General features: G+C 44.4%; 1 protein-coding gene across 2 annotated transcripts in view; it reads left to right on the forward strand.

Annotated features, from left to right (window-relative positions):
* Positions 1-16,659, forward strand: part of LOC148334286 (dehydrogenase/reductase SDR family member 13-like) — a 36,604-nt gene extending 19,945 nt beyond the window's left edge. Inside the window, exon 6 of one of the 2 annotated variants that reach the window (XM_088300492.1) lies at positions 16,383-16,659. In XM_088300492.1, the coding sequence (XP_088156618.1) occupies positions 16,383-16,487 (105 nt within the window). In that variant the 3' untranslated portion in view covers positions 16,488-16,659. Of the gene's footprint in view, positions 1-16,054; positions 16,076-16,382 lie in introns of those variants that run through there. The other variant, XM_088300496.1, reaches the window with a different exon arrangement.
* The last annotated feature ends 8,870 nt before the right edge of the window (positions 16,660-25,529 follow it).

Raw genomic sequence — 25,529 nt, forward strand, 5'->3', positions numbered from 1 at the left:
CTCGTCAGCCAATCTGGCACAAATATCAGCCCATAAAACAGCACCTTCGTTTTTAAGGCTGTTAAGTTTTTCATTAGTATTGCCAGCCGCCATTGCATGGAATATGAAATATAAACTACGCCAGAGAAATTTGCGCTGAACAAATCAGCTACCACACTTGGCGCCCTCCTTAGGTCTCTTTCGGCCCTAGAAACTGAATCTACAATTATGCAATTTATGTAATTCAATAATTCGGTTTTAAATTCAATAATTCATTTTTCAATTCAAATATTCAGTTTTCAATTCAAATATTCAAGTTAAGCAATTCACATTCAAATCGATGATATTCAGGTTCAGTTTCTCGTGGCACAAATATCAGCCCATACGAAACTTCCCACCAGAGGCTAATTTGCCAGCAAAGTACTACTGTGTGCTTTCAGATGGTTTTGTTTTCATACATATAGATAGAATTAAAAATCTTTTAGTAAAATACACGTAGACGCAAGTAGGTAGGAGGTCCTGATAGTTTAATTTATATATGTATATGCATAGATATGTTTACGAGCAACTTTTACTGGCAATATCAAACGAGTCAAACTTACTGCGTGGGTAATGTGGTCAACAGAAACACACGTCAGTGTATTTTGAGGCAGTGAAAAATTCTAATAAGACTCAATGAAAATATAAATATTAAGTACTCCCCACTTTTAATAGAACAAACGACAGGTAGGACAAAAAGCTCAAAACTTCCCACAAAATCACTATCGGCGCGCGCAATGGGCATTGGTAGGACGTCTCGATGGGAAGGAAGGAATTTCAGAACACCGGTATTGCCAATATGCCAATTACGCAGCCGCGTAGGGCCCGGACTTCACCAAGGGCCCCGATCTGGCGACCCATTGCCGGCACATCCTCTCACAAATGTTCACGCACTTCGTGCGCTACATTTATGGCAAACCAATGAATGACGCTACATCTCACATTGTGATGATTAAACCGCGAGACAACTTGCAATTGTGTGTCAACAAAGGCACCAAGCAATATGTCAAAAAGACAACGGGTACGGAAAAACAAAAGAAAAAAAAAAGATGCAGAACAATCTCGAGGTTCAGGCTCAGACCGCGAATGCCCCCCACTACCCCTGCATCGTCACACCACAGAAATGTATTTATTTTAACCGATATTTTAAAAGAAAAAATAGCTTAAATTGTGTCTGTGCTTTGTGCCTTTTCATTTTATTTTCAGGAACGCTAGAGTTCGGTAGCACCACTGCCATGAGTTATGCGTGCCAGTGTCACCGAGTGCGCTGAGAGGTTGAGAGCCGTGCGCAATTGCTCACACGCGCAGTTTAGAGAGAACATTGCTTGATGTACTATACCATTCAGTAGTTTAATATTATTGTCGATAAGTTGTGTGTTGTGAACTACAGTTATGGCCAACAATTATTTTCCTAATTATCATTCTTATTAATTTTCAATTATTAATATCAAAATATACAGTATTGCATAGCACCAGCAGAAAGACAAACAAAACGTTCATGTAGTCCTTTCATTTAGTATTATAATTGTGTTGAAAGATTATACAATCCAAAGTGGCCAATACTCCTCCAGTTTTATTGTTTAGTTGTTTTTTTAGTTGAATTTCATCATTTCAATTCACGATATGATGGAATCTAACACTTTTATCACATTATAGTTTACACGTCAGTTTAATTACTTTGTTGCATACATGTTCCAACGTTAGGTTATTGTGTGGATGACTAATAAAACTGCAATTAGATGGAACCATCTGACATAATTGCTCTAAGGTGACAACAACAACAAAAGTGACAAATGCTAGCTTCAGCTAAACACATTGATCAATTATCAAATTAACATTATGCTGACTGACTGATGGGATTACCTCAAAGAAACAAATACTGTACATCCTTTGAAAGAAAACTGGAGGACTACCTCAAGCACTTTTCCCCTTTAATTTAAAGGAAAACATTTTCATTCTTATATTTATTTAAAAATACAGCTAGCTGTTGATTTTGAAACCAGAACTGTATTACTCTGCTTGAATGCAACAAAACATTCATTCAGATGGGGGCAGTAGCGTAACAGCAGCTCAAATGCCAGACTCCCCTCAATGAAAACTGTTCCTTGAAGCAAGGTTGCTGAAGACCTTAACTTAAAAGACCTATGGATTCCTTTTCATTATGAGAACTGATTATTAACAGGCCTTGGCAAGAAAACCAGGTCATCTGGGTGGATTTGTAATAAGTCAGTAGGACATTGCTCAGAGTAGAATTGCGTTGGGGACGCTCACTCTTGGGCAATCAGTTTCCATCTTCACTTAAACTGTTCCTGTGACCACGTTTGTTACCTCACCTCTACGGCATGGTAATATTTCAGATATTTGTGCTGTCTATATATGACATCCGCAATTTCCATGTGCACTGAAATCTTGAACCGTGTTATAACATCATCTACTGAATCCCCATTGACATGATTTTGAGCGTCAACTCTGGAGTTTGCACTGCCCATGCTTAAAATCTATAATGAATAGATGTTCTGTCAGTGCTGCTCTACTTTGTTGTTTGAGAAACAGGTCATCAATGAGTTGCAGTGTTATGTTTGCTTTGGGCTGTCTCCACTGGACTACAGTGGCTGGATTAGTACATCTATTAGGCCTTTATTTGATGAATGGAGCCATGTGTATCGATCTGAATGTTAAAGGATCAGGAAGATTCTCAGGGTCCTTCTGCAGAATTTCATTCTCTGACTGGGTCAATTAATGGGTTTAGAAACTAAAAAAATGCTTATTTTCCCCTGATTTGTATGGGGAGAGATTTGTGCCATAATTATTCACACAAATACATCGGCGATTCCACATATTTCCACAAAGATCCACACGAATATGTGATTTTCACGTGTTTTTGAGATTCACAAATATAGCTGTGATTTTCACATGTATTTTAATTTTGTGTGTGCATTTAACATGACTTATCGTTTGTGAATATGTCAACCTGCGTTTGAGGATCAGCGAACGCACATTCATTTTTGACGAAAAAAATCACGCTCACTCTCTTGGATTGGGTGGAGTTGGTTTTAGAGAGAGGGAATCACAGACTTTAATATGAATGGCCTATGAATAGGCCCCTCGTAGCTGAAGCCTGAGGGCAGACATCTTTCATTGGCATTCATATTGTGTGTGTGTGCGGGCGTGTGTCATCAACACCGCTTATCCTGTACAGGGTCGCGGGAGCCTATCCCAGCTGGCTTTGGCCGAAAGGCAGACTACAACCTGAACTGCTCGCCACCCAGTTACAAGTCACACACAGACACCGATCCCACACTGCCTGCACACAAGTCGAGTGTACCACTACAACGCCACAGTTTTTTTTGTGCTGAAAACATTATCAGTGCATGTTTTACATTAGGATCACTGTATGAAGTAATGAAAGCCTCTCAAAGAATGAATTTCACTGTTTGCAACAACCATTCAAAGTGTGTTGCCTCAATTTTATGATTTGTGACCTCCAGAAGTTGCATCATTTTTTTTCCCAGCTCGGCTTTACTTTCATTTTATTGTTGACAATGTAGACAAGTATCAAGTAGCAATCGGCGACATCCCTTAAAAGAGAAATTTAAAAGCGCATTCTTACCAATTAGACCATGTAGTGCTTCTCCTAGACTTTTTGGTACAACCGTATGACGTCCACTATGCCATATTTTGCGCGAAGACAGAAAATTGTGTGAAAATGCCAAGGAAAATTTTGGAAAAAGTGGCAATAACCTCAACACATGTATGACTGGATGTATCACACTCTTTTGAACTGTATTTTTTTTTATTCAAATAACTTTATGAGAATGTCACTGTTCTGAAGTTCTTCTCGTATAGACTGCATCTGTGTTTACACTACCTTACACCTATCCCATAACTCCGTGGGGTCATTGGGGCACCACAGATGATCCGTTGACCAGCTCGCTCCATCCATATGTGTTTTAATTTCCTGCTAATTTATATCACAGCTGCAGCTGTTGTAAAATGCGTTATATAAATAAAGTTGTATTGTATTATAGCAATGCACAAAGAGATACAACCACATTTTTATTAGCTAAACATTTTCCCACATTAAACTGGCAGGGACACTGCTGCCACCGCTCCACCAATTTTTCCCCCATGTCGTAGCTCCACCGGAGAGCAGCTCAAGTGATGTCTGTTGCTTTTTTTGTAGTTTTGTGTGTTTCTTTGTATATGCCACGTCCAGGATCTTATCATTAGAAGGAGGGCACTTTCCTCCTGCTGGTCAATGCCAAAAAAACAAATGAATGACGACATAGGACACGTCACACTACAGGGAAGACGAACAAAAATTCTGACATGCCAGACTTTGGCCGTTGTGGTTGTGAAGTGTACCAGATGCCAGATGAACAATCCTTGACTATGTCACACCACACAGGCTACGATATGTCAAGACAACACAAAATCGGCTACGAGACACTACGTTTGTCTGCGACACGTCTGTCGGCCCAAAATCTGTCTACATTCGTGTCGTCCGTTTGTCTGCGACACGTCTGTCAACCCAAAATCGGTCTACATTTGTGTCGTCTGATGTCGGCATTAGTCCAATCATGTACAGGTCCATGGCAGGAATGCTCAGAGATGGATGAATGGAGGAAAACACCACTTTGGGGGTGTTTTGGGTGAAGAATTAGCATTTTAACACAGCTAAAATCTCAAACTGGGTGATTGTGCACGATACAGGCTCTTTAATAGTAGTTGTAATCATACCAGCACTTTTCATTTATGTTAGTTTTCTCCCTGATCTTTTTAACAACTGTATTGGGATGGAAAATGCATAAAATAGACATGGAGAGAGACTCTTCAGCAATATTAAAGCCTTGCTTGCATAAATACGACAATAACACTTAAGTAAATGAGCCTTTTTGTATGCTTTTTTTCTTCTCAATTTGAAATATTCTAATGAGAAAATGCTGCTTGCTGAGCAGACACCAAGAAACATCCTTGATAAGCATCTACTATAAAACCCATTAATTGCGTTGGAATTATTCGGTAATACTGGTTGCTATCGAAATAAATTGCCAATTAGCTGCAAAAGATTTATCAAATAGCTTGTGAGACCAAGCCATAAAATATTTTTGATATCGGTATGGAGCTGTTGCTTTGTAGTTTTGTATAATGTAATAGCATAATTAGTATACTGTACTAAATTGCAAGGATGAGGCATTTGTCAAACACACACAGACACACACTCATATATATATATACACACACACACATTCATATACATACATATATATATATTTATATATATATATGTATATATATATATATTTATATATATATATATTTATATATATATATGTATATATATATATATATTTATATATATATATATATACAAATTGTTTAATACCATGAAATTGCACTATGGGAAATTCAAGGAGCATCCTCAAGCTATATACACAGAGTAATAACACATCAGAGAAGAAAAACGTCACAATTAAGGCTCTCGTAGTCCCAGTGTTAAAGATGATAAATGTAATCAATTACAATTAATTGATTTCTACAATAATTCAGAGGAATTAATGCACACTCTTGTCATATTTATGAAAGAAATAAAAAGAAGTACACCACACACAGCAGAGCCTACAATATGTCTGCACTTGGATCAAATCCACAAAAATCGCATTGCACCATGTGCGCCACAACTTGGACCAGCTTTTATATGGTCGAATGCAGGGGTCTTCAATCCTATTCCTTGAGGGCCGGTGTCCTGGCCGTTTTCCACCTATCCCTGGTGCAACACACCTGAGCGATCGTTATCTAGCTTCTGCAGACCTTGCTGATTATCTGATCATTTGCAGCAGGGAGAGATGGAAAACTTGCAGGACACCAGCCCTCGAGGAACAGGATTGGGGACCCCTGGTCTAATGTCTAGTCTACTTCTGTCCCCAAAATTGTCAGGTGTGCCGGGGGTGTGTATTAGAAAACTCTATGGGACCCTCTGGCGTGACATATTTGCGCCTCTAAACCCCAAAAATTATAATGAATTTGGATGATGTCAGAACTGCTGCTTGACACGCTATAAATACGAGACATACAAAAGTCAAATAATGGGCAATATCAATAACCACTTTCTAATGTTTTCAAGAAGGCAAAAGGTACAGGCATCAACAAACACTGCTGTTGTTAGCATTTATGTGATATTAATTCCTTACATACCAGCTGGCATCCTAATTGTGCCCTGATGACAACAGGCAATTATGCTTGACATGACATGATTTCACACTGTGCTCACCAGTTTCTAGCTCAAATGGTAAAACATGTAGGCTCAATTTACCACAATTAATGAAATACATCAGCTTTACACTCAGCATTAGGTCGTGATGATAGAAAAAAGAAAAAAAGAAGTCATGAAGGGGAAACGTTTCAATATGAGCGTAGTTATATAATTATTAATTCATATTATTATAAAATCAAATTAGGTTACATGAGACCCCCTTTTTGGCCCTCATCCTTTATCACACCACCACTAACATCACACACACCAATAAAAAACATACTAGAATTGACCTTATATTTTTGTTTAAATTATAATATAATGAAATATAAGGAGAGTACAGCAACAGAAAATAATAATAATAAAGTTTTGCCTTTTGGTTTTCCTTGATGATGAGGTCATGGTTGCCCTGAAGTAAGTTTTTATTAATTTAATCTTTGAAAAGGTATCTCCTCACAGGTGGCAACTCCATAAGGGAGGTCAAATTACCCATACAAACAGCAATTATTGCCGTATCGTGCACTACTACTTCTACTATTACAGTACTTTTATCATTGCAGTATTCTCTAGCATTGCAGTATTTTTTTATCATTGCAGTACTTTTACAATTACAGTACTTTTATCATTGCAGTATTTTCTATCATTGCAGTATTTTTCCATCATTTCAGTACTCTTACCATTACAGTACTCTTATAATTGCAGTATTCTTATCATTGCAGTATTTTCTATCATTTTGTATTTTTTATCATTGCAGCGTTTTTGTACCATGGACAGGCATTAGGAGTGTTTCCTTACACTTGTATATGTTGTGGGGTGTAAGTGTGTATCTACATGGGGATTTGTGTATATACGTATATACTGTGTATATTTGCATGCTTTTTATGAATGTCTGCTGCTAATGTTATACATTAACGGCTACATTACGCCGCCGCCTCTGTGTGATCTATATCTTTGCTGCTGTAACACTGCAAATTTCCCCATTGTGGGACTATTAAAGGACATCTTTATCTTTATCTTTACACTACAAAATTATTTCACGTCAAAAATTTTACTAACCTTTACCCTCAGTACCCAAAGTCAAGTAAAGTCAAATTTATTTATTAGCCCTTAATCACAGAAAGTCTCAAAGGGCTTCACATACCCACAGTCGACATCCTCTGATCTTAACACCCAGACGGGCAAGGAAAAACTCAAAACCCCATCCGGGGAAAAATGAAAAACCTTGAGATGGGAACACAGAATTCCTCTTCCAGGAACGATCAGGCTGCAATGAATGCCGAGTGGGCAACATTTGACAGCTATAATGAAAAGCTACCCTGTGCGACTTCACACAATGTAAATGCCAGCACAGGAAATCAAATGAGCAACTTTGACAATTATTATTACTACTATTATTACTATTTGACTGGGATATCACTAATTTTGTGTTACATCTCAATTTAAAAGTAGTTGCAGAATTACAATTGCAATTTCTTATTTCCACAGTCATCCCCAGAAGCCAACATATATAGGCACACAAAGACAAACAACCATTCATACTCACAATCACACCCAGGGTCAATATCTATCCATCCATCCATTATCTGGACCGTTTTTCCTCACTAGGGTTGCGGACATGCTGCAGCCTATCCCAGCTGTCATCGGGCACGAGGTGTACCCTGAACTGGTTGCCAGCCAATCGCAGGGCACATATAGACAAACAACCATCCGTGCTTACACTCATACCTAGGGACAATTTAGAGTGTTCCATTAACCTACCAAGGATGTCCTTAAAACGTGGGAGGAAACCGGAATACCCAGTGAAAACCCAAACAGGCACGGGGAGAACATGCAAACTCCACACAGGAAGGCTGGAGCCGGAATCGATTCTTGCACCTCTGCTAACCGGCCACCGTGCCCACTGCATACCTATTATTCATATATATAGTCAGCACATTGATAAAGTCATGCAACATGATTGCAGTGGACCGACAATTTCTATTTGACTACCTTCCTTGAATTCCACACTGCCTTTATCAAGCCATCACTGTTAGGCTGTAAAGCTGTTTGTAATTTTAGATTCCGATCAACGTCCTCATCTGTTGTTTCTTGTTGGGCTTGAATTTTACATGTAGCAATAATAAATACATTTGCATAACTTAAGCATCTTTGGCCACTCATATGTTAAAAAGGGGCCGTAGCCAGACATTTTTCAGTGGGGTGGCCAGGGTGACACAACACCTCAGTGGGTCTTTTTGTGTTGCATTTAATGTCTTTATATGAGGAGAATATAAAAATTAAAAAAAAAATAAAATGAATTTTTTTTCTTATGTGCTGCTCATAATTGTTGTGCACTAAGCAATTGAAATATGTGTGCAATTGATCATGCACACAGCTTAGATGGAATATTTCCTAGGTGTGGGGGTGGCCATAGTGCGATAAGTGGTGGCAATGGCTGTCCACCATGTCGCTCCACCCTTGAGGTAAAGTATGTCCATTTAGAGCCGATGGACGATGTGAGTTTAATCTGAAATTAATCGTGAGTCAAGTATGTGTGGGTTGGAATGCATTTACAATGGATGTCACTTAAGTACATCCAGATTTTAACTATTCACGGCTTGGTCCCTGTCACGCATGAATAGCAGGGGGTCAACTGTAAAACAATTAGGCTCCCTAATAATACTACAGGTTTTCATTGCGATAGTGTGGTTGTACATCTGTGAAGATCCTCTTATAACTGTATATTTTTTATGTAGGTTACACATTAACACACACAATTGTAGAAAGGGAGGCATGGTGGCCGACTGATAAGCACAAGGGCCTAAAAGGTGCAGGGTTTGATTCTAGGTCTGGCCTTCCTCTGCGGAGTTTGCATGTTCTCATCTTGCTTGCGTGGGATAAGAAGATAGCTGGGATAGGCTGCAACACGCCCGCGACCCTAGTAAGGAGAAGCGGCTCAGATAATGGATGGATACAACAACATTTGTTAGACACCGCATAAACCTGAAAACTTCCTCCGGGCTCCATGGCTCAACACCTTATTAGAAGGTAAGAAGGCGGATGGAATCTGGACCTGTCAGGTACAAGTCGGAACATGCCCGAAGATTGGTCAGAGGGATGGACCTGCCCTTCACAATTAAACTCACGCCTACAGAATCGACAATAGCGTGTAAAGTGAATGTGGGAGTTTCCAGAAAAAATACGATTTGAACCCAAAACCTCTTGACTGTGGGGCATATGCTACGCCACCAAAGTGTTGTATGCACTAGATTTGCCACTGAGCTGCAACAGAATCACATCTCCATATTCAGAGCCAGAACAAAAGTCATTGTACCAAGCTGAGAGTGTTAAAAAGAGCATTTACTTAGAAGCAGAAAGATGTGATTCTTACTATTTGCTGACATTATTGAACCTTTATTGATTTGGATGAAATGAATTTCAAATGTCAATTCGTATTTCAGTCACAAATAGAGAAATAGTTTAGATATTGTTTTTTTTTCCTTTTCTGGCCCCAGGAATACATATTCCTGGAGCTGGATTTTCAAGTTCAATGTTGCTGGTAATAGAGTCACCTATAGTGCGGGAGCCAAAAGACCAAGGTGAGATGGAACTGCATGCAATGCATCTTAATAAGCTCACTGCAATTAGCAATACTGCCAATGCTAACCTGACCAGCAGGTTGGCTACAACCCACGCTAACTGCTATGTCCGCCACATTTACATTTACCACATTATTCTGCACTAGCTGACGAACATGTCCCTCGAGCAGGGAAAGCCTTTCAATGAGAAGAGTGCAAGTTGTACACGCAGCCACAATTGCATTTACTTGCCCGGTGGATGAGGGCAGACGAGCAGCCAAGAACTTCTCTTTGGAATGACCTCCCACTAAATGTTAGTCAAGCCCCCTCACTTCCCATATTTAAAACTCCTCTTAAAACAATTTTTTATTCTTTGGCTTTTGACTCATCATTCGATTTGGTTTTTGATTTGACTGTTTTTGTTCTTTTTACTGTCTTCATTGTTTATTACTTTTATTTTATGTTGTTGTATGTCTTACTTTTGTTCCATGTACACCACTTTGCATAGAGTGGTGGTTGTCTTAAAGTGTTTTATAAATACAATTGAGTTGAGCTCTACATCCTTGGCAGGGTCCCAACGGTGCGTCGGAGTTCACCCAACTACAAGGGTTTTGTGGCCTGAGGATAAATTTGCAAATGCAACACAGTACACGTTTTATATAGACAGCGCAACAGTGTGGAGGACATTTCATGACACCGTAAATGTTTTGAATGCACGTATCTGCACTGACCAGGGAGAGATGTGTTCCCATCAGTTTGTGGAGAACTTTGGTAACAAATAAATCTGGACTGTATTGAATTATTCATATAGAAACCATCAAACTCTGTAATGCTTTCACTTCAAATGCAACACAACAATTAAGTATTATTGTTGTTACACCAGTGTGTTCCTTTTAATTAATTTCCGGTTCCGGCGCCACGCGAGTGGCTGCCTGTTTACAGCAGCGTGGTTCACTATTGAGCCTTTTTCATGTGTTTTTCCCTTTACCCTATTTTATTTTATTTTACCTCATCGCAGCAATGGACATCCAACTTCCGGTGGTTTTACTGCTGTGGGATGCTGTTTTTTGCGCGATCGTGTCCGGAGACGAAACTCGGAGCTACGGATCAATCGTGTACTCAAGAGATCAGCTGTTAGCACTCCGTGCTAACCCCGCGTCGGCTCCCGGAGCGAGACCCGATATCCCCTGCGAGCTGAGGAGGAAGAGACGGGGATGTCGTGCGGGGGCTAAACGCCAGACAAGGAGGAGACGATACCACCCTGTCCTCCCGTCCGTTATTATGGGGAATGTTAGATCCCTTCCCAATAAAATGGACGCGCTAACAGCGCTAACCCGGTACGAGAGGAATTTCCGGGAGGCTAGCTTGCTGATGTTCACGGGATCGTGGCTAACAGAGCTAACGCAGGACTCCGTCGTGGAATTGGACGGCTTCCAAATCCTGCGTGCGGACAGGACACTGGAGAGCGGTAAGAGGAAAGGGGGAGGGCTGGCTGTGTTTGTTAATGATAGATGGTGTAACCCTGGGCACATAACTGTTAAGGATCAACTTTGCAGTCGGGACATTGAGCTGATAGCTGTTAGCATACGTCCGTTCTATTTACCGCGAGAGTTCAGTCATGTGATCGCGGTGGCGGCGTACGTGCCACCCTCTGCTAACAGTGAGACAGCCTGTGACGTACTGACTGCAGCTGTGAGCAGGCTACAAACACAGCAGCCAAATGCCCTGCTCCTTATCTCTGGTGACTTCAATCATGCTTCTCCGTCCTCCTCTCTGCCTTCATTCACACAATATGTAACCTGCCACACCAGAGACAATAAAATATTGGACCTTTTCTATGCCAACACCAAGGAGGCGTACACATCACTGCCCCCCCCCCCCCCGCTGGGCAAAGCTGACCACAACTTGTTTGCTCTCCTGCCTGTGTACAAACCTTTGGTCCGCAGGCAGCCAGCTGTGACACGCACAGTTCAGAGATGGTCTGGAGAAGCTGAGGAGGCCTTAAAGGATTGTTTCAACACAACTGTGTGGGAGGTATTCAGCGAAGCCCACGGGGAGGACATTAATGGTCTAACAGACACAATTACAGACTATATTAATTTCTGCATGGAGAACACCATTCCCACCAGGACAGTAAGATGTTTCTCCAACAACAAACCCTGGATCACACCGGACATTAAAGCTCTCCTGAAGGAGAAAAAGAGGGCTTTTGTGTCAGGCGACAAGGAGGAGCTGAAGAGAGTGCAACGTCAGCTGAGAAGGAGGATCTGAGAGGGGAAAAAGTCCTACAGGATGCGGATGGAGGAACAACTGAAGCGGAACAATGCCAGGGATGTCTGGAGGGGCCTGAAGACCATCTCAGGCCACGGATAACCAGGTAAGACCCAGAAGGGGGGGGGGCTTCAGTGGGAAAATGAGTTGAATCTATTTTTCAATAGGTTTGATCAAATGCCTGCCCCCGCTCAGGCTCCCCTGCTGAAGCCCCCACCAACCCCTCCTGCCACTGTGAACGAGACCCTCTCTCTCCTCTCTCTCTCCACAGGCTCCAGTTCCCAGCCACATCAGATAACCAACACTTCCTTCTGCTCAGCCTCACAACATCTCAGCTGAAGAACCAGCTGAGGAAGATGAAGGCGAGGAAGGCAGGAGGTCCAGATGGGATTAGCTCCCAGCTCCTTAAATCCTGCGCAGACCAGCTGTGTGGAATCGTCCAGCACATGTTCAACCTGAGCCTTGGCAGAGTCCCCCAGCTGTGGAAAACATCCTGCCTGGTTCCGGTTCCAAAGACACCCCATCTGAAAGAGCTCAACAACTTCAGACCAATGGCGCTGACGTCTCATCTGATGAAGACCCTGGAGAGACTGGTCCTCGTCCATCTGTTCCCCCTGGTGAGCTCCTCAATGAACTCACTCCAGTTTGCATACCAGCCTGGCATCAGTGTGTATGATGCCATCATCTACCTGCTCCACACTTCACTCTCCCACCTGGAGCAGGCGGAGGGCACGGTGAAGATCATGTTCTTTGATTTCTCCAGTGTTTTCAACACCATCCAGCCCGCCTTATTGGGAGACAAGATGGAGCAGGCGGGAGTGGCCCACCACCTCATCACGTGGATGCACGACTACCTCACAAACCGGCCACAATACGTGAGAACACAGGACTGTGTGTCTGACGTGCTCCTCTGCAGCACGGGAGCGCCGCAGGGAACTGTTCTGGCTCCCTTCCTGTTCACCCTCTACACCTCGGACTACAAATACAATTCCTCCACCTGTCACCTGCAGAAGTTCTTTGATGACTCTGCGATTGTCGGCTTCATCACTGACGTAGACGATCGGGAGTAAAGAGGGTTACGCAGGGTTTTGTGGACTTGTGTCAGCAGAACCGCCTCCAAATCAACGCTGGGAAATCCAAAGAGCTGGTGGTGGATTTCTGCAGGCATCGGCACTCTTCACCTGCACCAGTGAATATCCAGGGAACAGACATTGAGAGGGTCTCAACTTACAAGTACCTGGGTGTTCATCTGAACAATAAACTGGACTGGAGCTACAACACAGACACTCTCCTCAGGAAAGGTCAGAGCAGACTCTTCCTACTCAGGAGGCTGAGGTCCTTTGGCGTTCGCGGGACACTCCTCAGGAACTTCTATGACTCGGTGGTTTCACCGGTCTTTTTCTATGGAGTGGTCTCCTGGGCAGGAGGCATCTCAGGCCGGGACAAAAAGAGACTGGACAAACTAGTGAAGGGCCAGCTCTGTCCTGAGCTGCTCCCTGGACTCTGTGGACTCAGTGGGGGGCAGGAGGATGACGGCAAAGCTGTCATCAATGCTGGACAACCCAGCCCACCCACTCAATGACAATCTGAGAACACTCCACAGCTCCTTCAGTGATAGACTGTTACACCCTCGCTGTACGAAAGAGAGATTTTGCGGCTCCTTCCTGCCAGCTGCTGTCAGACTTTTTAACAAGAACATTGGGTCAGGCCTACAAACGGGAGGGCATTAGTGCAATTGTGCAGTCCTAGGATGCAATATACACTACTACTGTACTTTCAGCCAATGGTGTACTTAAATATTGACCAATGAAGTATTTTGTTTACCATTACAGTATTCTTATAACTTCTATCACTGCAGTATTTCTACCATTGCAGGACGTTCACTATTACAGTACTTTTATCATTGCAGTATTTCCTATCATTGCAGTACTTTTACTATTACAGTACTTTTACCATTGCAGTACTTTTACCATTGCAGTACTTTCATCATTGCAGTATTTTTCTATTGTTGCAGTACTTTTACTATTACAGTACTTTTACCATTGCAGTATATTTTATCATTGCAGTACTTTTTACCATTACAGTACTTTTATCATTGCAGTATTTTCTATCATGCAGTACTTTTCTATCATTTCAGTACTCTTACCATTACAGTACTTTTATCATTGCAATATTTTTATCATTGCAGTATTTTCAATCATTCAGTATCATCATCATCATTACAGCGTTTCCCCCTCTGTATAATGGACAGGCATTAGGAGTGTTTCCTTACTCTTAGATACGTTTATACTGTGTATATTTGCATGCTTTTTATGAATGTCTGCTGCTAATGTTATACATTAACGGCTTCTTTACGCCGCCGACTCTGTGTGATCTATATCTTTGCTGCTGTAACACCTCAAATTTCCCCATTGTGGGACTATTAAACGACATATTTAGCTTTATCTTTATAATTGAAATGAGTGGCATTTTAAACAACTTGCTAGCAGGTGATTTGGTGCAGGCAGATGGTGACTTTGTCACCACGTACTGAAGAAAAGATCTTTGCATTCTGAAATGGACACCGGCAGTTGGATGAAAGAGATGTGCAGATCAGAAAGTTTTTGCCAAATTAATGTGGAAAATGTGACTAAAAATATCCGCAACAAGTACAAAATATTGACCGAAAAAGTAACCCTTAAATGTTACGAGCATGCAGAGGTGAGGACGTAAGATTTACTCGACAAGATTATTACTGTTACTACTTCGGCCCTAGTGTTGTTGTGTAACATAAATAATATCTCTTCTTTCTGTATCATACATTTTGTTATAAAAGCCATTTTTCCTCTGCTTTTTTTACTCAACCTGTTTCAATGTGTTTTCGAAACAAGGATCAGTTAAAGTTGGAACAGTAAACTATAAAAAAAATTAGTAAAACAAAACCCTTAACAGTTTTGCAGCTGCATGTTAAAATGTTAAAATGTTGAAATATTGGATGAATACTGCAAATCTACCTGGCTTTATAGCTTCAACTTACTTCGGACATATCAACTTGACTATGTGCAACAAAAATCTCAAAAAGTGTCAACAATATTGCAAATGTACATGAGATGTTTATAGCTTCAGGGTACATGCAAGTTAAAATAATGTAATAAAACAAACAGCCCATATCCATCAATGAGGAACAACTTTAACAACCTGGTAAAATGTAAAATGCCTTGCCTTGAGGCTAAATCTAATTGCTCCCCATTGCCACATTGCAGGGGTAATATCCTACTTGAACGACATGGCTCCAGTGATAAGTAAAGTTGATGATAATACTGAGAGGGAAATGTTGATAAAATAAATGAGTGAGTGTCCGTGTATGTTTGCCTGTGTGTGTAAGCAAAAGTCATGAAAAGCAAAACTCAACTTTATTTATCGAGCACTTTAAAACAACCACCGCTACATGCTGTACATGGAGCAAAAATTGACAGCAGTGTACTTTTAAAACAAAGTTGTCTATTTTCTAAGATCTAAAAAATCTTTAACATGTTGTAAATCACCGAAGTCGTGTAATATGTGCTTAAAGGCAAATATTAATGTATGTATTGTATTTAAACTAAGTCAAGTTTTGGAGTTTTTAATTTTCAAAGTTTTGACAAGGTTTTACCCCTTTTTTCTACAAATGAATATCAGCTTGAAATATCTGTTATCAGCCTCCATGACTACTAATAATTGGTAAGAGTATCAGCCCTGAAAAAAAGCACATTGGTCTATCTCTAGTTAAAAGATCTCAATTGCGCTTTCTGGCAATGTTTTCCACAGTTTAGAATAAGTGAAGATGTTATTTTTCTCCTATTAAAAAAGAAAACAGCAAAAAAAAAACAATAAACAAACAAAAAAAACATTTGACATTTTCCCATCCCGTTCATCTTCACGCATTAAAAACTGTTAACTTGCCATACCAATGAAGTTGTCCCTTTTATCCAATCAGCAGTGAGTCTGATTCCAACTGCCCTCCATTCCCCTCCCCTCACTCACCAACAACTTGCGGTAAGAAAAAGTTGCATGCTTCTCTTTTTTCTTGTATGTTTGTTTTCATCGTTGTTGTTTCTGATTGCTTTTTCTCGTTTGGCTGTTTGTTTTTTTTTGTTCGTGATTCCTTTTTCATGACTGCTTCCTTTTTTATTTGTGATTATGTTTTTCCTTGAGTACTAGTTTTTTGTTTGCAATTCCTTTATCTTGTTTTTGATTTTATTTGCTTGTTTTCGTTTGTGAATCTATATCTGAACTTTACATGACTTGCCTGTCTTTTTTGACAGGTAAGTCACGCCCTCATGGAACATCAGCTGATAAAGACGAGTCACAAGACACCATCATGTGACACTCTGAAGAGGGCGAAAGATTCGCCGAAACATGTCAGGTAACAAAACAACCTAAAACGATATTGTCTGTTATAAATGAATCAGTCAAATTATAAAAAATAAGACTAAGACAAAATTAACTTTATACAAATACCATGGTTTGTTGTGCCATTTAAAAAAAAACCCATCTAATTCCATTCGATCAGTACCCCAATGTGCAAGTACCGCAAAGGGCCTTCATATCAGCTTGCAGCTCTAGTTAAACTTTGGAACTCCATTTGTATTGTATCTATGGACCGATTCAGAAGTAAAACGACAAAATAAATGAATGAATAACTAAAGATTTGAGCACATAAAATAATTATCGATATACAGAGTTGTTCTCAAAAATAAATCTTTTATTTGACAATAAATAAATGCCCAAACACCCAAATGAAATCTGAAAATATCTATTTGATATCTAAGACTAACAACATTACCAACTATCAATCGTGAATATTGCATGCACTGAACCGAGTGTTTTTTTTTTTTTTTTTTTGCATTCACTGTGATATTTTGGCGAGACACTTGGGCTTATGCTTCACTGCTTTTTTTGTATTGGTGTTACCTTTTTCAGATTTTAAGCTCTCACGTACCCCCTGAAATGCTTTCAAGTGCTTTCACGAACCACTGCCATAAGTAGTGCCAGTGCATCTTTGGTAGCTCTCGTTTTCCAACAAAACCACATAGGTCTCTAAGCCAGTGCTTCTCAATAATTTCCTGTCATGCCCCCCCCCACCAAGATGAAAACAATTCGCACAACCCCCACCACAAATTTTTTTACATTTTGTACTAATGTACATGTTCTTTGTGTATTGATGTTAGATTGTCAATAAAATATCCCTTAACAAAGCTAAATTGATAAAAAATATCATTTTGAGAACGATTATTGTGAGGATCTCGAAAGTCAGTACTGTTGTGCAAATATTGATGAGTTGATATATTTACTATGCGTTTTTTTTTTTACTTTAACACGAACAAACCAAACAGTTATTAATACGTACATAATGTAGAAAAGCCAAAAAGAGCCAGGGAGATTTTTAAAAAAAATGTTATATAAATAACAAAGCAACCGTTTGAATATGTTTACTATGCGTTTTTTTTTTTTTTATGTTTACAATACGTTTGACGTCGTACCTCTTCGTTGTGATGACGTCAGCCATTTTCGCGTTTCAGCCTGATGTCATGATCCGTTCCCGTCATGCCACGCGCCTTTGTTTATGTTTTCTCAGCTGGCGCGTGGGCGTGCCTCCCGGCACTCTCGTCATGTCATGTTTTCACGGCCGCAGAGACACGCCCACCGGCCACACAGCTGTTTCATGTTAAGCCTTGATTCCTTGTGTATTTAAACCACTAACGCTGACTCCTCAGCGTCGGATTATTCCTTCCCATTGCTCACGCCACGTAAAACGTCTGTGTTTTGTATTGATTCCTCGTTTTCTCGATTCCCATTTGTTATGACCATTGCTTCGCCCATTGACTACGCCTCACGCCTTGTACTTGTCGGATTCCTTTGCTCGGTTCATTTGTTTCCCCTTGCCCTTTCGCGGCAAGCTATTTCGTTTCATGTTCTTTTCCCTTGCATTGGCAAGCGTTTTTCGTTCCTGTTGTTGTTTTCTTCCTGGAGCGGATTTTCCCTCCAGCGATTTATAATAATAATAATAATAATAATAATTTGCCCTTTATTAGTCCCACAATGGGGAAATTCGAGATTCGAACCCAGGCCTCCTGGGGAGACTGGGTTCTGAACGCGGCGCCTTAGACCACTCGGCCATCCTGGCAGCCAATAAGATTCCCTTTATTAGTCCCACAATGGGGAAATTCGAGATTCGAACCCAGGCCTCCTGGGGAGACTGGGACCGAAACGCGGCGCCTTAGACCACTCGGCCATCCTGGCAGCCACTCGGCCATCCTGGCAGCCATGTTATGTTGGACTTTGTCGGCTCCGCGCCCTTTTGTTCTTTAAGTACTTTTGTAATAATAAATTTCCTGTTAAGCACTCCATCTCCCGTGTCCGCATTTGAAGAGTTCCATCATCGCTGCTTTTCCAGTCGCGGCTGGCCCACCGCCTGGAGACTCTCGACGCCCACCTTGGCAGTCTCCTGCCACGGACCGTCGGGACCCCCGAACCGACGGCTCCCGCGACCGGAGCCTCCCCAACCGCTTTTTACGGACGGGAGCCAAATTTACCGCATCCCCCTCGCTACGGAGGGGAGCCCGGCACCTGCGCGCAATTCATTCACCAGTGCCGTCTGATCTTCGATCAGCAACCACTTACCTATGCTCACGACAGCGCCAAGGTGGCCTTCATGATGAGCCTGTTGACCGGCCAAGCCAGCGCCTGGGCCGTGGCCGTGAGCAACACCCGTTCCGACCTTCGTTCCTCCTTTCCCTCGTTCCTGGAGGAATTCCAGCGGGTGTTCCACCACCCGGTTCAGGGGAGGGCGGCGGGGGGGGAACTCCTCGACTGCACTCAGGGCAGCCGATCCGTGGCCGACTACTCGATCGCTTTCCGCATTTGCGCGGCGGAGAGCGGATTTAATGACTGTGCCTTACGGACTTTGTTCCGCCGCGGACTCAGTACGGTCCTGAAGGACGAGCTCGCCGTTCGCGAGGACGCCTCTTCCCTGGAGGAGCTCATCACCCTGGCAATCCGCCTGGACAATCGCCTGCGAGAGAGGCGCCGGGAAAGTGGAGCGGAGCAGCCACGCACCGAGTCAGCGCGTCAGCCGGTCGCCACCTTCCGCCCTGCCGACGAGCCGATGCAGCTGGGAGGGGGCCGGCTGGATTCGACGGAACGCCAGAGACGCCTGCGTTCAGGGGCCTGCTTCTATTGTGGCGCATCTGGCCACCGCGTGTCCTCCAGCCCGGCACGTTCTCCACGCGGGTGCCCTCAAGCAACTCCCAACGAACTATGTAAGTCACCCGCCGTTCCACCCGAGCTTCCCTCCTCTCGCGAGGAGGTCGTCGACGACCCGCCTGCTGATCTCGGGGACCTGGGGGCCGAGGGGGCTAAGAGACTTGAGCTGAGTGGAGAGGTAATCGGTCCGAGCGCCTGGATCATTATCCAGTCCTTACTGGACTCCGGCGCCGACGACTGTTTTATTGACCCCGGGTTGGTCGCCAAGCTAGGCTGCGCGGTCGACACTCTCGCGAAGCCCAAGAGGGTTTGTGACCTCGACGGACGGCTCCTGGCAGAAGTCAGGCAGGTGACCCCACCTCTCACGCTAAGACTATTAGGCAACCATGTTGAGAGACGGGCGTTTTTTGTTATGCCTTCCAGAGCTGCGCCTATCGTTCTGGGTCTTTCCTGGTTACGGTGCCACCAGCCCGTAATGATTGGGACAGATTGTCGATCGTCAACTGGAGTTCCCACTGTCACGCCCATTGTTTACGCGCGGCGGAGGAGGGGCCGAGTCCCCGTTCCTCAACCCCGAGGTGATCTGTCTAAATAATACCACGACCTCAGGGGGGTTTTCAGTAAGGACAGGGCTCAGTCCTTGCCTCCCCACCGTCCGTACGATTGCGCCATAGATTTGGTGCCCGGTGCGCCCCTCCCGTCGGCGTGCCTATACAAGCTGTCTCAGCCGGAGCAAGCAGCCATGAAGGAGTATATCTCCGAGTCCCTCGCGGCGGGGCTGATTAGGCCGTCCAAGTCTCCGGTAGGTTCGGGGTTCTTCTTTGTGCCGAAGAAAGATAAGACGTTACGTCCATGCGTAGACTACAAGGGGTTAAACGACATCACTGTCAAGAACCGTTACCCTCTTCCGCTGCTCGACTCCGCTTTCGCCCCGTTGCAGTCCGCCACCGTTTTCACCAAATTAGATCTGCGCAGTGCCTATCACCTAGTGCGCATTCGGGAGGGGGACGAGTGGAAGACCGCGTTCAAGACCCCCATAGGGCATTTCGAGTACCGGGTCATGCCTTTTGGGTTGACTAACGCTCCCGCGGTGTTCCAAAATCTGATTAACGACGTGCTCCGCGACATGCTAAACATCTCGTGCTTTGTATACCTCGACGATATACTGATTTTCTCGCGCTCCATCGAGGAGCACCAGCAGCACGTTCGGGCCGTTCTGCAGCGCCTTCTCCAGAATCGCCTATATGTTAAAGCGGAGAAGTGCGAGTTTCACGCACGCTCGGTCCAATTTTTGGGTTTCATAGTAGAGGAGGGACAGTTTAAGGCCGACCCAGCCAAGATAAGCGCCGTGGTGGATTGGCCGACACCCATAAACCGCAAACAGTTACAGCGATTTCTCGGGTTTGCGAACTTTTACCGACGTTTCATTCAGGACTATAGTCGCCGAGCGCTACCCCTCACTCGCCTCACATCCACCAAGATACGCTTCGCATGGGATCGGGAGGCCGAGAAGGCGTTTTCGGCCCTCAAAAGGGCTTTCACTAACCCCCCGTGTTACGCCATGTTAACACCGACCTCCCCTTCATCGTAGAAGTGGACGCTTCTGATTCGGGAGTGGGGGCGGTGCTGTCCCAGCGTTCCCCGGTCGACCAGAGGCTCCATCCCTGCGCCTTCTTCTCTTGCCGCCTCACCCCTGCAGAGGCCAACTACGACGTGGGGAACCGGGAGCTCCTGGCCGTCGTTCTCGCCCTCCAGGAATGGCGGCACTGGCTGGAGGTCGCAGCTCATCCGTTCACCGTGTACACCGACCACAAGAACCTGTCGTACATACGATCCGTCAAAAGACTTAGCCCACGCCTGGCACGGTGGTCCCTGCTTCTCAGCCGCAATGACTACGTTATAACCTACCGACCCGGCTCCCGGAACGTCAAGTCCGATGCCCTGTCCAGAGTCCACGATCCCGTAGAGGAGGAGCCTGAGCCGGACAGCGTCGTCCCTAACCACCGCCTGCTGGGATCCCTGCGCTGGGAGATCGAGCAGCGCATTCAGCGGGCACAGGAGGACGAGGGCGAACCGTCCGGGTGCCCAGCGGGCCGGCTGTTCGTGCCGGTCCAGTTCCGCGCGTAGGTGCTGAAGTGGGGACACTCCTCACGGGTGGCCTGTCACCCCGGAATTCGCCGCACCCTCGGCCTCGTCGCCCAACGCTTCTGGTGGCCCGACTTAAAGAAAGATGTCCAAGACTATGTCAAAGCCTGCCCCGCCTGCGCGACGAGCAAGGCGTCGCATCAGCCGCCGGTGGGGTTACTTCACCCGTTACCCATTCCTACCCGACCGTGGTCACACATCGCCCTGGACTTTGTGACCGGTCTGCCCGCCTCAAGGGGCAACTCTGTCATTCTCACCATCGTCGATCGTTTCTCCAAGTCCGCTCATTTTGTCGCCCTGCCGAAACCCCCATCTGCTCTTGAGACTGCTAAACTGCTTATGTTGCATGTGTTCAGGCTTCACGGGATTCCTGCCGACCTAGTGTCGGACCGAGGTCCGCAATTCGTCTCGCGGGTGTGGAAGCTTTTCTGCCGTGCGCTGGGGGCCACGTCAAGCCTGTCCTCCGGATACCACCCCCAGTCGAACGGCCAGTCCGAGAGGGCTAACCAGGACCTAGAGGCCACCCTACGGTGCGTGTGCGGCGACCGCCCGTCGTCTTGGTCTGACCACTTGTCCTGGGTGGAATACGCCCACAATACGCTGGTGTCGTCGGCCACGGGACAGTCGCCCTTCATGGCGGCCTACGGCTACCAGCCGCCGCTCTTCCCATCCCAGGAGGGGATGGTCGAGGTGCCCTCCGTCCAGCTTCACCTCAAGCGCGCCCACCACGTCTGGCGGGAGGCCCGAGCGGCCTTGTCCCGCACCGCCGAACGCAACCGGCAGATTGCTGATCGCCGTCGCCGACCGGCCCCGACCTACCACCCAGGCGACAAGGTATGGCTCTCAACCCGCGATCTCAATCTCGCAGGCTCCTCACGCAAGCTGGGCCCACGCTACCTGGGGCCGTTCGAGGTCGAGGCCATCATCAACCCGGTGGCGGTCAAGCTCAAGCTCCCCGCAACCATGAAGGTCCACCCCGTCTTCCACGTGTCCCTCATCAAACCCATTTCCTCATGCCCACTGCTTCCTCCATCCGCCCCACCTCCACCGCCGAGAATCATCGAGGGAGGCCTGGTGTACACGGTGCGGGAGATTCTGGACTCTAGGCGCAGGGGCAGGGGTGTGCAGTACCTGGTCGACTGGGAAGGCTACGGACCGGAGGAGCGCCAGTGGATTCCCCGCTCCTGGATCATGGACCCCACTCTTATCGAGACTTTTCACATCAGTCACCCGGGCAAGCCCGGTAGTCCGCCAGGAGGCGTCCGTTAGGGGGGGGTACTGTCATGATCCGTTCCCGTAATGCCACGCGCCTTTGTTTATGTTTTCTCAGCTGGCGCGTGGGCGTGCCTCCCGGCACTCTCGTCATGTCATGTTTTCACGGCCGCAGAGACACGCCCACCGGCCACACAGCTGTTTCATGTTAAGCCTTGATTCCTTGTGTATTTAAACCACAGACGCTGACTCCTCAGCGTCGGATTATTCCTTCCCATTGCTCACGCCACGTACCACGTCTGTGTTTTGTATTGAATCCTCGTTTTCTCGATTCCCATTTGTTATGACCATTGCTTCGCCCATTGACTACGCCTCACGCCTTGTACTTGTCGGATTCCTTTGCTCGGTTCATTTGTTTCCCCTTGCCCTTTCGCGGCAAGCGATTTCGTTTCATGTTCTTTTCCCTTGCATTGGCAAGCGTTTTTCGTTCCTGTTGTTGTTTTCTTCCTGGAGCGGATTTTCCCTCCAGCGATTTATGTTGGACTTTGTCGGCTCCGCGCCCTTTTGTTCTTTAAGTATTTTTGTAATAATAAATTTCCTGTTAAGCGCTCCATCTCCCGTGTCCGCGTTTGAAGAGTTCCATCATCGCTGCTTTTCCAGTCGCCACCTGAGAGCGTCTGCTAAATTGCTAACGTAGCTGTCGTCTTATTTTATGTTTAAATACGTAATGGTTGCAATACAACATTTATGTTCATAGCTGCTGGCTCTCCGGCCAAACACGATTCGAGTCAGACATCTGTTAAAAGTCGAGCATACATCAAAGCAATTCATTTTAGCGCATAGCACGCTTAGTGCCTCCTTGCTCGCCTGCTCGTGTAGCACGCTACTTGTTTGCGGAGTCGTTTATTTGCCATCACGTAGCTTGTTGCTGTGCGTGGACTTACATATAGTTCAAATAAAGACCGTTCTGCTGCGGCGCAAGATAGCTTGGCGCAGAGCATTTAAGTAGCGGCGAAAGACATCCCTTCCGGTACAACGAGCGACAGGGCAACTCTTTTTTTTTTAATCAGTACTGCGTGACAGGGCGACGCTTTTTTTGATCAGTACTGCGTGACGTACTGCGTGAACTAGGGGCACAAACAGCTTTGACGAGCTCAAACTCGCGTTGTCTGAGATTTTTGGTCCCAAAACGATGCATCGTTCAGCCGTACTACGGCGGGGAAAAAAAAGCATGTTCCCCAGAATCACTGCTCTAAGCTTAAATTAAAACTAGAGCCATGGGTGAATATTTTATTTATCATGGGAAACACAGACAAACACTAAAACACAGCCCCTCCTGACTTTTAATGAGTGTTGAACTCTTGCAAACAAGCAGACATTTTAATTAGTGTTCATGGTTGTTGGCATGTTCAAGAGGTGAGGGGCTACAGTTTAATTGCATGCCTGAAGTTGTGGTGTTATTCTGGAATAATGAAGATCCCATGTAAAAGAGTTGTGACAGCAATGGGAATTAATACTACATTATAATTCAAGCATATAAAAAAATAATAAAATGCAAGGGATTGCGAAAGTAATTTATGGAGTTCAATGTTGACATTTGAAAAACATGCATTGTCAGTTAAGTGATGACACCAAATTGCTTCGTCCGAAGTCATCTGTCACAGGCTATAGTTATGACCATAATTTGGACATGACTGTCTAAAAAAAGGAATGGAAGAAAATGGAAGAGGTAATAATTATTACGAATAATCATAATAGCTTTTCCATTGGACCTTTGAAAATGTCTATTCTCTCAGGCTTATTTTATGTGAAGTGGATCCAAAAGTAACTAGATTCATTTCTCTCTGACCATTTCTTGTTGAGATATTAATTGGGTTGCAGTTTATGGCCATCCAATTCAGCCAAGGCTATAACAATAACACAATTAAAACCTTTTCTAAAAAAGGTTTAAACAATCACAGCGATGTAAACAGGTTGCTCATGAGCCCATAAATGCGGCACCGTGGATAACGGCTTAGCACGTCTGCCTCACAGTGCAGAAGTCTCTAGGGTTTGTATCCGGGCTCTGGCCTTCCTGTGTGGAGTTTGTGTGTTCTACTTGTGCCTGCGTGGGTTTGCTCCGGGTACTCTGGTTTCCCCCCACAAAACATGCATGGTAAGTTAATTGAACTCTAAAATTGTCCCAAGGGTGACTATGAGTGTGAATGATTGTTTGTATAAGTGTGCCCTGCGATTGGCTGGCAATCAGTTCAGGGTGTACGCCGCCTACTGCCCGTTGACAGATGGAATCAGCTCCTGCATGCCTGCAACCCTCGTGAGGATAAGCAGCTCGGAATATGGCTGGATTGGTGGTCCCACAATAACCACTGGCACATTACTGCCTCATCATTGATTTTCTATCCATTATCCAATTTTTAACCTTCCTGAAAAGAACCAATACACATTTGAACTGAGTAAAATATAATACCTTTATTTTCAGGAACATCATCGCCTAAATGGACCTGGCGCAAAGCGCCTTATGTGTATGCTCCGAGTTTCGAGTTGCGTGGCTTTCATGAGTTCCACCGGACTGACTGGATTGCCAGTGTGCAATGCAATGCAATGCAACTATATATATATATACATATATATATATATATATATATATACATATATATATATATATATATATATATATATATATATAGACTGACAATGACGTCAAACTAGGCCATTGATGTGTTTGTGGATGCAGATTCATAAAAAAAATAAATTGAGTACAACAGAACTCACGCTGCCTTTTTCAACACATACACTAGCATGTATGCTAGCATATGTTTTAGTGTGCATGCATGCTAATCGAAGATATG

The sequence above is a fragment of the Idiotropiscis lumnitzeri genome, chromosome 7 (assembly GCF_059441095.1).
Source record: "Idiotropiscis lumnitzeri isolate Australia: NSW breed Sydney's pygmy pipehorse chromosome 7, RoL_Ilum_1.0, whole genome shotgun sequence".
Lineage (NCBI taxonomy): Eukaryota > Metazoa > Chordata > Actinopteri > Syngnathiformes > Syngnathidae > Idiotropiscis > Idiotropiscis lumnitzeri.